We start from the raw sequence: 12643 nt of genomic DNA on the forward strand, positions 1-12643 counted from the left end.
TCCAGGTTGTAAGGCAACAAAATAGGAAAAATGCCAAGTGGGGTGAATACTTTCGCAAGCCACAGGTATACACAGCAAGTCACCTGACAATAATGGGATACTCTCCCTTTTTATTTACCTGTCATTCTCCTGTCATGTCTCTGATATGAGCTGAGAAGCAAGGAAGGAATCCCTAGGACTTTGCTTATTTTCTTTAGAGCTGCATAACCAAGTCCGTGGGCTAGAAGAACCATCCTCACATTTATATCAAATGCCACATCTCCCCTGGAGCACTCCTGCAGCCTGACGGAAATGTAAACACTCCTCTGAAATGCGATCACCTTCACAGTCTGCACATTCTATTATGACAGAATTACAGAATCACTGGTTGGTGAAGTCTATGGTGATTTTCAGTTCAGTGTTTAGACACTTAGAGCAAATCAATTAATGTACAAGTTAGTTTATTTGAGACATGTGGCATAAAAGCCACTGTTGGCTGTCTGCTGTCTGGTTGATCGCTGCTAGTTGTCTTCATCTCAACTAATTTGCGTCTCAACGCGCAGCTGTGGGCTACCTCCTATTCCTCCTCTACCTGTACTGCCTTGATAGGCGGATCAGGCACATTGTTTCTTTCATTCACTGCTTTTCTCGCATTGGCTAACTGAGATCGCCTATTTTTATTCACATACTGTAGGTATATTCTTCGAGATTTTATCATTTTGTCTCTCTTTACGTTGATTCTTCGCAGGAGATATTCTCAAACAGGGAAGTGGCTCATGAGGCATTTTAACCAATCAAGTTGCCGGAAAGGGCCTTTAAATGCCAGTAACCAATTAGATGTCAGGAAATTACACATTTTTGAGCACGAAGCACTATTTCAACAAAGGAAATAGCCATGTATGGACTAGCTAACGATATGCTCCGGAAAACAAGCGTTTGAATGATATATGATTAAAAATAGCGGTTGAAGTTCTACATGAAACATGCTATCAAAAATGACATTTATGGAAGGTGTAGTTGACGGGGTTGGGATAAAATGATACAAGTAAAGTACTTATATACATTATTGCCGATTTATTTGTACATTTTATGAAAGTTATAGTTGCAAAATATCCCAAAATCTGAAAATGGACAGATGGAAGCAAAATCACAATTTTGGCCTGTGGTGCCTGGCCTTAAAGTATTTTTACTTAAGTACTATACACCACTGGTGTTAGCATGTAGGCTAGCGTTCAGCGTCATGTCTCACGACTTTAGCATTGATCCATGCTCTGTGATCCTCTGCTGTTGCTCTCAATTGGATCATATTGCTATAAAAAGCAGCTCATCCCATCACAGCTTCCTCCCGCCTCCTCCAATATGCAAGACATAATTAGTGATAATGGGTGTCTATCACACACACACACACACACACACACACACACACACACACACACACACACACACACACACACACACACACACACACACACACACACACACACACACACACAGCACACACACACAGCACACTCTAATTCCTCCACTTAGGGATTTTTGGGGAAGAGGAGGAACATAAATGGCAGTTATTTGAATCTGTTCTGGAGGGAGTGTAGAGACATGTCTGTTCTGGAGGGAGTTTAGAGACATGTCTGTTCTGGAGGGAGTGTAGAGACATGTCTGTTCTGGAGGGAGTTTAGAGACATGTCTGTTCTGGAGGGAGTTTAGAGATATGTCTGTTCTGAAGGGAGTTTAGAGACATGTCTGTTCTGGAGGAAGTGTAGAGACATGTCTGTTCTGGAGGGAGTTTAGAGACATGTCTGTTCTGGAGGGAGTGTAGAGACATGTCTGTTCTGGAGGGAGTTTAGAGACATGTCTGTTCTGGAGGGAGTTTAGAGACATGTCTGTTCTGGAGGGAGTTTAGAGACATGTCTGTTCTGGAGGGAGTTTAGAGACATGTCTGTTCTGGAGGGAGTTTAGAGACATGTCTGTTCTGGAGGGAGTGTAGAGACATGTCTGTTCTGGAGGGAGTGTAGAGACATGTCTGTTCTGGAGGGAGTTTAGAGACATGTCTGTTCTGGAGGGAGTTTAGAGACATGTCTGTTCTGGAGGGAGTTTAGAGACATGTCTGTTCTGGAGGGAGTTTAGAGACATGTCTGTTCTGGAGGGAGTTTAGAGACATGTCTGTTCTGGTGGGAGTTTAGAGACATGTCTGTTCTGGAGGGAGTTTAGAGACATGTCTGTTCTGGAGGGAGTTTAGAGACATGTCTGTTCTGGAGGGAGTTTAGAGACATGTCTGTTCTGGAGGGAGTTTAGAGACATGTCTGTTCTGGAGGGAGTTTAGAGACATGTCTGTTCTGGAGGGAGTTTAGAGACATGTCTGTTCTGGAGGGAGTTTAGAGACATGTCTGTTCTGGAGGGAGTGTAGAGACATGTCTGTTCTGGAGGGAGTGTAGAGACATGTCTGTTCTGGAGGGAGTTTAGAGACATGTCTGTTCTGGAGGGAGTTTAGAGACATGTCTGTTCTGGAGGGAGTTTAGAGACGTCTGTTCTGGAGGGAGTGTAGAGACATGTCTGTTCTGGAGGGAGTTTAGAGACATGTCTGTTCTGGAGGGAGTGTAGAGACATGTCTGTTCTGGAGGGAGTTTAGAGACATGTCTGTTCTGGAGGGAGTTTAGAGACATGTCTGTTCTGGAGGGAGTTTAGAGACATGTCTGTTCTGGAGGGAGTGTAGAGACATGTCTGTTCTGGAGGGAGTTTAGAGACATGTCTGTTCTGGAGGGAGTGTAGAGACATGTCTGTTCTGGAGGGAGTTTAGAGACATGTCTGTTCTGGAGGAAGTTTAGAGACATGTCTGTTCTGGAGGGAGTTTAGAGACATGTCTGTTCTGGAGGGAGTGTAGAGACATGTCTGTTCTGGAGGGAGTTTAGAGACATGTCTGTTCTGGAGGGAGTGTAGAGACATGTCTGTTCTGGAGGGAGTTTAGAGACATGTCTGTTCTGGAGGGAGTTTAGAGACATGTCTGTTCTGGAGGGAGTTTAGAGACATGTCTGTTCTGGAGGGAGTTTAGAGACATGTCTGTTCTGGAGGGAGTTTAGAGACATGTCTGTTCTGGAGGGAGTGTAGAGACATGTCTGTTCTGGAGGGAGTGTAGAGACATGTCTGTTCTGGAGGGAGTTTAGAGACATGTCTGTTCTGGAGGGAGTTTAGAGACATGTCTGTTCTGGAGGGAGTTTAGAGACATGTCTGTTCTGGAGGGAGTTTAGAGACATGTCTGTTCTGGAGGGAGTTTAGAGACATGTCTGTTCTGGAGGGAGTGTAGAGACATGTCTGTTCTGGAGGGAGTGTAGAGACATGTCTGTTCTGGAGGGAGTGTAGAGACATGTCTGTTCTGGAGGGAGTGTAGAGACATGTCTGTTCTGGAGGGAGTTTAGAGACATGTCTGTTCTGGAGGGAGTTTAGAGACATGTCTGTTCTGGAGGGAGTTTAGAGATATGTCTGTTCTGGAGGGAGTGTAGAGACATGTCTGTTCTGGAGGGAGTGTAGAGACATGTCTGTTCTGGAGGGAGTTTAGAGACATGTCTGTTCTGGAGGGAGTGTAGAGACATGTCTGTTCTGGAGGGAGTTTAGAGACATGTCTGTTCTGGAGGGAGTGTAGAGACATGTCTGTTCTGGAGGGAGTGTAGAGACATGTCTGTTCTGGAGGGAGTTTAGAGACATGTCTGTTCTGGAGGGAGTGTAGAGACATGTCTGTTCTGGAGGGAGTGTAGAGACATGTCTGTTCTGGAGGGAGTGTAGAGACATGTCTGTTCTGGAGGGAGTGTAGAGACATGTCTGTTCTGGAGGGAGTTTAGAGACATGTCTGTTCTGGAGGGAGTTTAGAGACATGTCTGTTCTGGAGGGAGTTTAGAGACATGTCTGTTCTGGAGGGAGTTTAGAGACATGTCTGTTCTGGAGGGAGTGTAGAGACATGTCTGTTCTGGAGGGAGTTTAGAGACATGTCTGTTCTGGAGGGAGTTTAGAGACATGTCTGTTCTGGAGGGAGTGTAGAGACATGTCTGTTCTGGAGGGAGTTTAGAGACATGTCTGTTCTGGAGGGAGTTTAGAGACATGTCTGTTCTGGAGGGAGTTTAGAGACATGTCTGTTTTGGAGGGAGTTTAGAGACATGTCTGTTCTGGAGGGAGTTTAGAGACGTCTGTTCTGGAGGGAGTGTAGAGACATGTCTGTTCTGGAGGGAGTGTAGAGACATGTCTGTTCTGGAGGGAGTTTAGAGACATGTCTGTTCTGGAGGGAGTGTAGAGATATGTCTGTTCTGGAGGGAGTTTAGAGACATGTCTGTTCTGGAGGGAGTGTAGAGACATGTCTGTTCTGGAGGGAGTGTAGAGACATGTCTGTTCTGGAGGGAGTTTAGAGACATGTCTGTTCTGGAGGGAGTGTAGAGATATGTCTGTTCTGGAGGGAGTTTAGAGACGTCTGTTCTGGAGGGAGTTTAGAGACATGTCTGTTCTGGAGGGAGTTTAGAGACATGTCTGTTCTGGAGGAAGTTTAGAGACATGTCTGTTCTGGAGGGAGTTTAGAGACATGTCTGTTCTGGAGGGAGTGTAGAGACATGTCTGTTCTGGAGGGAGTTTAGAGACATGTCTGTTCTGGAGGAAGTTTAGAGACATGTCTGTTCTGGAGGGAGTTTAGAGACATGTCTGTTCTGGAGGGAGTGTAGAGACATGTCTGTTCTGGAGGGAGTTTAGAGACATGTCTGTTCTGGAGGGAGTTTAGAGACATGTCTGTTCTGGTGGGAGTTTAGAGACATGTCTGTTCTGGAGGGAGTGTAGAGACATGTCTGTTCTGGAGGGAGTTTAGAGACATGTCTGTTCTGGAGGGAGTTTAGAGACATGTCTGTTCTGGAGGGAGTTTAGAGACATGTCTGTTCTGGAGGGAGTTTAGAGACATGTCTGTTCTGGAGGGAGTTTAGAGACATGTCTGTTCTGGAGGGAGTTTAGAGACATGTCTGTTCTGGAGGGAGTTTAGAGACATGTCTGTTCTGGAGGGAGTGTAGAGACATGTCTGTTCTGGAGGGAGTTTAGAGACATGTCTGTTCTGGAGGGAGTTTAGAGACATGTCTGTTCTGGAGGGAGTTTAGAGACATGTCTGTTCTGGAGGGAGTGTAGAGACATGTCTGTTCTGGAGGGAGTTTAGAGACATGTCTGTTCTGGAGGGAGTTTAGAGATATGTCTGTTCTGGAGGGAGTGTAGAGACATGTCTGTTCTGGAGGGAGTGTAGAGACATGTCTGTTCTGGAGGGAGTTTAGAGACATGTCTGTTCTGGAGGGAGTGTAGAGACATGTCTGTTCTGGAGGGAGTTTAGAGACATGTCTGTTCTGGAGGGAGTGTAGAGACATGTCTGTTCTGGAGGGAGTGTAGAGACATGTCTGTTCTGGAGGGAGTTTAGAGACATGTCTGTTCTGGAGGGAGTGTAGAGACATGTCTGTTCTGGAGGGAGTGTAGAGACATGTCTGTTCTGGAGGGAGTGTAGAGACATGTCTGTTCTGGAGGGAGTGTAGAGACATGTCTGTTCTGGAGGGAGTTTAGAGACATGTCTGTTCTGGAGGGAGTTTAGAGACATGTCTGTTCTGGAGGGAGTTTAGAGACATGTCTGTTCTGGAGGGAGTTTAGAGACATGTCTGTTCTGGAGGGAGTGTAGAGACATGTCTGTTCTGGAGGGAGTTTAGAGACATGTCTGTTCTGGAGGGAGTTTAGAGACATGTCTGTTCTGGAGGGAGTGTAGAGACATGTCTGTTCTGGAGGGAGTTTAGAGACATGTCTGTTCTGGAGGGAGTTTAGAGACATGTCTGTTCTGGAGGGAGTTTAGAGACATGTCTGTTTTGGAGGGAGTTTAGAGACATGTCTGTTCTGGAGGGAGTTTAGAGACGTCTGTTCTGGAGGGAGTGTAGAGACATGTCTGTTCTGGAGGGAGTGTAGAGACATGTCTGTTCTGGAGGGAGTTTAGAGACATGTCTGTTCTGGAGGGAGTGTAGAGATATGTCTGTTCTGGAGGGAGTTTAGAGACATGTCTGTTCTGGAGGGAGTTTAGAGACATGTCTGTTCTGGAGGGAGTGTAGAGATATGTCTGTTCTGGAGGGAGTTTAGAGACGTCTGTTCTGGAGGGAGTTTAGAGACATGTCTGTTCTGGAGGGAGTTTAGAGACATGTCTGTTCTGGAGGAAGTTTAGAGACATGTCTGTTCTGGAGGGAGTTTAGAGACATGTCTGTTCTGGAGGGAGTGTAGAGACATGTCTGTTCTGGAGGGAGTTTAGAGACATGTCTGTTCTGGAGGAAGTTTAGAGACATGTCTGTTCTGGAGGGAGTTTAGAGACATGTCTGTTCTGGAGGGAGTGTAGAGACATGTCTGTTCTGGAGGGAGTTTAGAGACATGTCTGTTCTGGAGGGAGTTTAGAGACATGTCTGTTCTGGTGGGAGTTTAGAGACATGTCTGTTCTGGAGGGAGTGTAGAGACATGTCTGTTCTGGAGGGAGTTTAGAGACATGTCTGTTCTGGAGGAAGTGTAGAGACATGTCTGTTCTGGAGGGAGTGTAGAGATATGTCTGTTCTGGAGGGAGTTTAGAGACATGTCTGTTCTGGAGGGAGTTTAGAGACATGTCTGTTCTGGAGGGAGTTTAGAGACATGTCTGTTCTGGAGGGAGTTTAGAGACATGTCTGTTCTGGAGGGAGTTTAGAGATATGTCTGTTCTGAAGGGAGTTTAGAGACATGTCTGTTCTGGAGGGAGTTTAGAGACATGTCTGTTCTGGAGGGAGTTTAGAGACATGTCTGTTCTGGAGGGAGTTTAGAGACATGTCTGTTCTGGAGGGAGTGTAGAGACATGTCTGTTCTGGAGGGAGTTTAGAGATATGTCTGTTCTGAAGGGAGTTTAGAGACATGTCTGTTCTGGTGGGAGTTTAGAGACATGTCTGTTCTGGAGGGAGTTTAGAGACATGTCTGTTCTGGAGGGAGTTTAGAGACATGTCTGTTCTGGAGGGAGTTTAGAGACATGTCTGTTCTGGAGGGAGTTTAGAGACATGTCTGTTCTGGAGGGAGTTTAGAGACATGTCTGTTCTGGAGGGAGTTTAGAGACATGTCTGTTCTGGAGGGAGTTTAGAGACATGTCTGTTCTGGAGGGAGTGTAGAGACATGTCTGTTCTGGAGGGAGTTTAGAGACATGTCTGCTAACAGATATGAGACAGAAAACAACAAATGTCACTCTTTCTCTATCTCTCTCTGTAAACTGCACTCTTAGAAAAAAGGTGCTATCTAGAACCAAAAAGGGTTCTTTGGCTGTCCCCATAGGAGAACCCTTTGAAGAACCCCTTTTGATTCCAAGTAGAACCCTTTTTGAGTTTCATGTAGAAGCCTTTCCAGAGAGGGTTCTACATTGAACCCAAAAGAGATCTACATGGAACCAAAAAGGGGTTCCACCTGAAACCAAAAAGGGTTATCCTATGGGGACAGCTGAAGAACCATTTTGGAACCCTTTTTTCTAAGCATGTGTCCTGGGTTAGACCTGGGTTAGACCTGGGTTAGACCTGGGTTATAGACCTGGGTTATAGACCTGGGTTAGACCTGGGTTAGACCTGGGTTAGACCTGGGTTAGACCTGGGTTAGACCTGGGTTATAGACCTGGGTTATAGACCTGGGTTAGACCTGGGTTAGACCTGGGTTAGACCTGGGTTAGACCTGGGTTAGGGGGATAGAGAGGAGACCTCACACAACTAGCTCAACACACACACACCACTAAGGTCACAGAAAAAGGAGTCTTACCTTTGCAAAGTGTTAGGAAGCCCATCAAACCAAAGAGTCGCCAGAGTAACATCCTACAACCAAAAGAAAGAGGGAAAGAAAGAGGTAGAGAAGACCGGACAATACTAGAGGGAGCCTTGTCTGAGAGAGGAAAGACTGGGAGCTCTTAGTAAAACAGAAGTTGAGGGAGGGAGGGGGAGAGAGAGAGAGGAAGGAGGGAGGGGGAGAGAGAGAGCAGACAAGAGCTCACTGACAGTGACGAACAGAAAGAGAGAGAGAGAGGTTGTAGTTGTTGAAGTGACTAGGTGGGTTGGTCTCTGGGTTACCTAGTGAAACACACACTGCCAACACTGAACACACCACAGACCTACACACCTCACTGACCTACACACCTGACTGACCTACGCTGAACACACCACAGAGCTACACACCTCACTGACCTACACACCTGACTGACCTACGCTGAACACACCACAGACCTACACACCTCACTGACCTACACTTCACTGACTTACACACCACTGACTTACACACCTCAATGACCTACACCTCACTGACCTACACACTTCACTGACCAACACACCACAGACCTACACACCTCACTGACCTACACTTCACTGACTTACACACCACTGACTTACACACCTCAATGACCTACACCTCACTGACCTACACACTTCACCTACCAACACACCACTGACCTACACACCTCAATGACCTACACCTCACTGACCTACACACTTCACTGACCAACACACCACTGACCTACACACCTCACTGACCTACACACCACTGTCTTACACACCTCACTGACCAACACACCACTGACCTACACACCACTGTCTTACACACCTCACTGATCAACACACCTCACTGACCTACACACCTCACTGATCAACACACCTCACTGACCTACACACCTCACTGACCTACACACCTCACTGACCTACACACCTCTTTTGACCAATCACATCAGATCTTTTCATATCCAATCTTTTTCAGAGCTGATCTGTTTGGTCAATTAGTTAAACAAATATTAGAATTAGACAAATTGTATAAAAGCGCCCCAGTCTTTCTCTCTCTTGCATCTCCTTTACTCTCTATTTCCTCCATCCCTCTCTCCTCTGCTTCCCCCTCTACACTCGGTCTTCTCCATCCTATTCTCTGCCACTATGTACTCAATACCATCAGACCCTACTCTCCCAAACACGTGAGGACCAGGGGGCTTAGCTGGCCAGGCCAGCCAAGGCAGGAGTGCTCTCTGTGGGGCAGCTGTGTTCTGATGGGAGCCTCTCCCTCTGGAGCGCTACATCTGCAAGGATATTAATAGCATCAGAGATGTGGTCACACTAACCAGCCCTGCCTATACCCAGCACTGACACTAGTCACTGACTAAATGTAGAGTATGGATTTAAATACATGTCATTGACAGGCAGAGTACAGGGCAGGAGCTTCAAAGGCATCAAAAGTAACTAATCATAAGCTGTCCAACCCTAGGAGGGGTGTGTGCCCATTTCCTGGTTACCTCCTAATGTGCCATGCGGTAGGGCACGCATACTTATACATGTATAATGTACAGTGCATTCGGAAAGTATTCAGACCCCTTCCCCTTTTCCATATTTTGTTATGTGTGGACCTTGTGGAACGTCACGTGATATGTATTTTCTCTGAGATGTTCACCAAGGGTGACAAACTCACGACTAACTTAGTTTAATAGGTTCTAAACCAATTTAGAACTGGACTGGAGAGGCCATCCCACCTCTCCAGTCTTTCCAGAAGGACATCATGGTCAACAGTGTCGAATGCAACAGTGCAGCACTTAAATCCAAGAGTACAAGGACAGAGAGCCGTTTTGGCATCCATGTTGGCGGAGGGGGGCAAAAGGGGGGCAACACCCTGCCTCCTTACCTCTCTTCTTGTATTAGTCCACTCAGAGGCCTGGTCCTCCCACTCTTCTTAGTTAGACCTCACCTCTTATTTTGCTACTCTCCCCTGCTTCCTCACTCGTCTCTTCTTGTTGTAGGATGCTTCTTCTCATCCTTTCTTCTCTTTCTCTCCGCCTGTCCTCTCCTCTCCCTGTGTTCTCTCTCTCCTCACCCCAGACCTGGAAACTTCAACCTGCATGTTTTACTTTTTTTTTTAAATTGGATTTAACTAGGCAAGTCAGTTAAGAACAAATTTTCATTTACAATGACGGCCTACCCAGGCCAAACCTGGACGACGCTGGGACAATTGTGTGCTGCCCTATGGGACTCCCAATCACGGCCGGATGCGATACAGCCTGGATTCAAACCAGGGACTGTAGTGACATGATTCAGCAGCACACTCTGAACCCTGACCCCTGGCCTGTGACATCATTTATAAGCCTGTCAGAGTCTGGGTGTGGTGCCATCAGATCAGGATGTGCTTAGTGATCATGATGCAATGGGTTGTTATCTGTTCTGTGTGCCAGGGGTACTGAGGTTGTCAGAGAGAATAGTGTTTTATTCATAATGGTTTGGGGTAGTAAGGAGTAATGGCATTCACACCTGACATAACAATGTTTATTTTTCTCTACAGATGCACACACACGCTTTAACTCAAGACATTTCTGCTTTTCATTTATTATTAATTTGTAAACATTTTGAAAAACATAATTCCCCTTTGACATGAATTGGTATTGTGTGTAGGCATGTGACAAAACATCTACATTGAATCCATTTTAAACTCAGGCTGTAACACAACAACGTGTGGAAGAAGTCAAGGGGTGTGAATACTTTCTGATGGCACTTTACATGAAGAGTTGAAGTTTGTCACTGTCTTTCTCTCAATAGCTAATCCGTTTAGGACCCACCAATCTCTCGCTCTCCCTCTCCCCCTCTGTCTATCACACACACACACACACATTTCCTGTACTCTTGTGGCCAGAGAGGTGTCTTTGAGATATTCAACCTTTGAAGATAATTACATTCTGCCTGTATGTCTGCTCACCTCACTGCTGCAGTGGGCTCTCTGTCTATGTGTCGGTCTCTGCTCTCAATGCAGATAATGGAGGGATTGGTTGATTGATCACAGGGATCATCTATCAGAGGGTAACTTTACCAATGCTAGCCTCTCTCTGAGGTGAGGAGAGAGAGAACACAGGGAGAGGAAAGGACAGGTGGGAAAGAGGAGAGAGAGAGAGAACAGAGGGAGAGGAGAGGACAGGCGGAGAGGAGAGAAAGAGAAGAAAGGACGAGAAGACGCATCCTACAACAAGAAGAGAGGAGTGAAGAAGCAGGGTGTTGACCTCCTGTTGACCCCCCCCCCCCCCCCCCCCCCCACGGTGGGGTAGTTACCATGGCGTCGGCTCTAGCGGTGTACCACGGGGCAATCAGTAAATTGGAGTGTGAGGATCGGCTTGGGAAGAACGGGAAGAACGGAGCCTACCTCATCAGAGACAGTGAAACCATTCAAGCAGCCATGTGTCTGTGTGTCTAGTGAGTACCACACTCTGTTCTTTTTTTGGGAAATGTAGGAAGTTGAATGTACACCAATCCATCCTCCAAGGATTTTATAAATGCTTTATAGAATTCATCCTAGCTTTTAATATTGTGGGGTGGTTTGGTGCTTTAGGGAACACTAGTCAGAACCAGTGCTTGACTTGGACTGAAATAGATTCCAGTACTCATGTTGGATGGCGGTACTGTTTATCTTTAGGTGCAGGAGCTCAACAATACTGTTGAGCTAATATTCTATAAGAGGAACAAGAGCTCAAGCAGTAGAACATTTGAGGTGCTGGTACCCAGCTCCAGTGAGCTCCTGCCCAAGTCAAGAAGTGGGGGTGGTGGGGGAGAATTCTCCCTGCTCTGCTGATGACTCATACAGGAATAATACAGGGCTAGTGCACTAATTTGGTGGGGGAAAAACGAAATGTATAAATATATATATATATATATTAATTATTATTTTGTGATTTATCAAGCACCCTCAACACCCCGACTTCCCATGGCTATGCTTATGTGTTTCACCCCATCACCACACATGAAGTTCCCTCTCAGGAAATAAAAGTGAATTAGAAGTTATTCCGTTTCCTCTCTGTCCTCTTCTTCTGTGTGTTGTGTTTCTGCAGTAGACAGAAGGTGGTGTATACCTACAGGATTCTCCAGAACAACACTGGAAACTACACCCTGCAGGTACACCCTGTGTGTCTATTTGTTACTTACTGTTGGTTAAGGGCTTGTAAGTAAGCATTTCACGAGAAGGTCTACACCTGTTGTATTCAGTGCATGTGACAAATACAATTGATTTGTTTCTGATGGTCTGTGTGTGTGTTTCTGATGGTCTGTGTTTGTGTGTGTGTGTGTGTGTTTCTGATGGTCTGTGTGTGTGTTTCTGATGGTCTGTGTGTGTGTGTGTGTGTTTCTGATTTTCTGTGTGTGTGTTTCTGATGGTCTGTGTTTGTGTGTGTGTGTTTCTGATGGTCTGTGTGTGTGTGTTTCTGATGGTCTGTGTTTGTGTGTGTGTGTAGACAACACCTGGTGTAGAGGAGAAGTTCTTCAAGACAATAGAGGAGCTGGTCCACCATTATAAGCGTCGAGGGCAGGGATTGGTCCAGCACCTGTGCCACTTAGTCAAGAGAAAGACTCTGCTTCAACTCCCTGACCCCAATATCATCGAAGAGGTGCCTGATTATGAGAGTAGGTAACACACCTCGACACACACACCTCGACACACACACCTCGACACACACACAGTTTGTCTGTCCATTTGTTTGTTTCGTTCCATCTCTCAGTGTTCCGAGACCTTCATCAGAGCTGCTCAGACATACCGTCCAGACAGTTCACTATCCTTTATAACCTTCTCACTTGTGTCCTCTCACTCTCTCTCACGTCTAGATGTGGATGCTTCAGATTACATTGAGATCCTGCCCTCCTGA

The 12643-nt window shown here is 46.1% G+C and overlaps 1 protein-coding gene across 1 annotated transcript; it reads left to right on the forward strand.

Annotated features, from left to right (window-relative positions):
- Window positions 1-11064: 11064 nt before the first annotated feature.
- On the forward strand, window positions 11065-12643 carry LOC106590498 (SH2 domain-containing protein 1B2). Its single transcript, XM_045710565.2, has 4 exons — window positions 11065-11204; window positions 11837-11900; window positions 12236-12404; window positions 12603-12643. Exons 1-4 carry the CDS (start codon window positions 11065-11067, stop codon window positions 12641-12643), a joined length of 414 nt encoding a protein of 137 aa, XP_045566521.2.

This window comes from Salmo salar, chromosome 29 (assembly GCF_965601325.2).
Source record: "Salmo salar chromosome 29, fSalSal1, whole genome shotgun sequence".
NCBI lineage: Eukaryota > Metazoa > Chordata > Actinopteri > Salmoniformes > Salmonidae > Salmo > Salmo salar.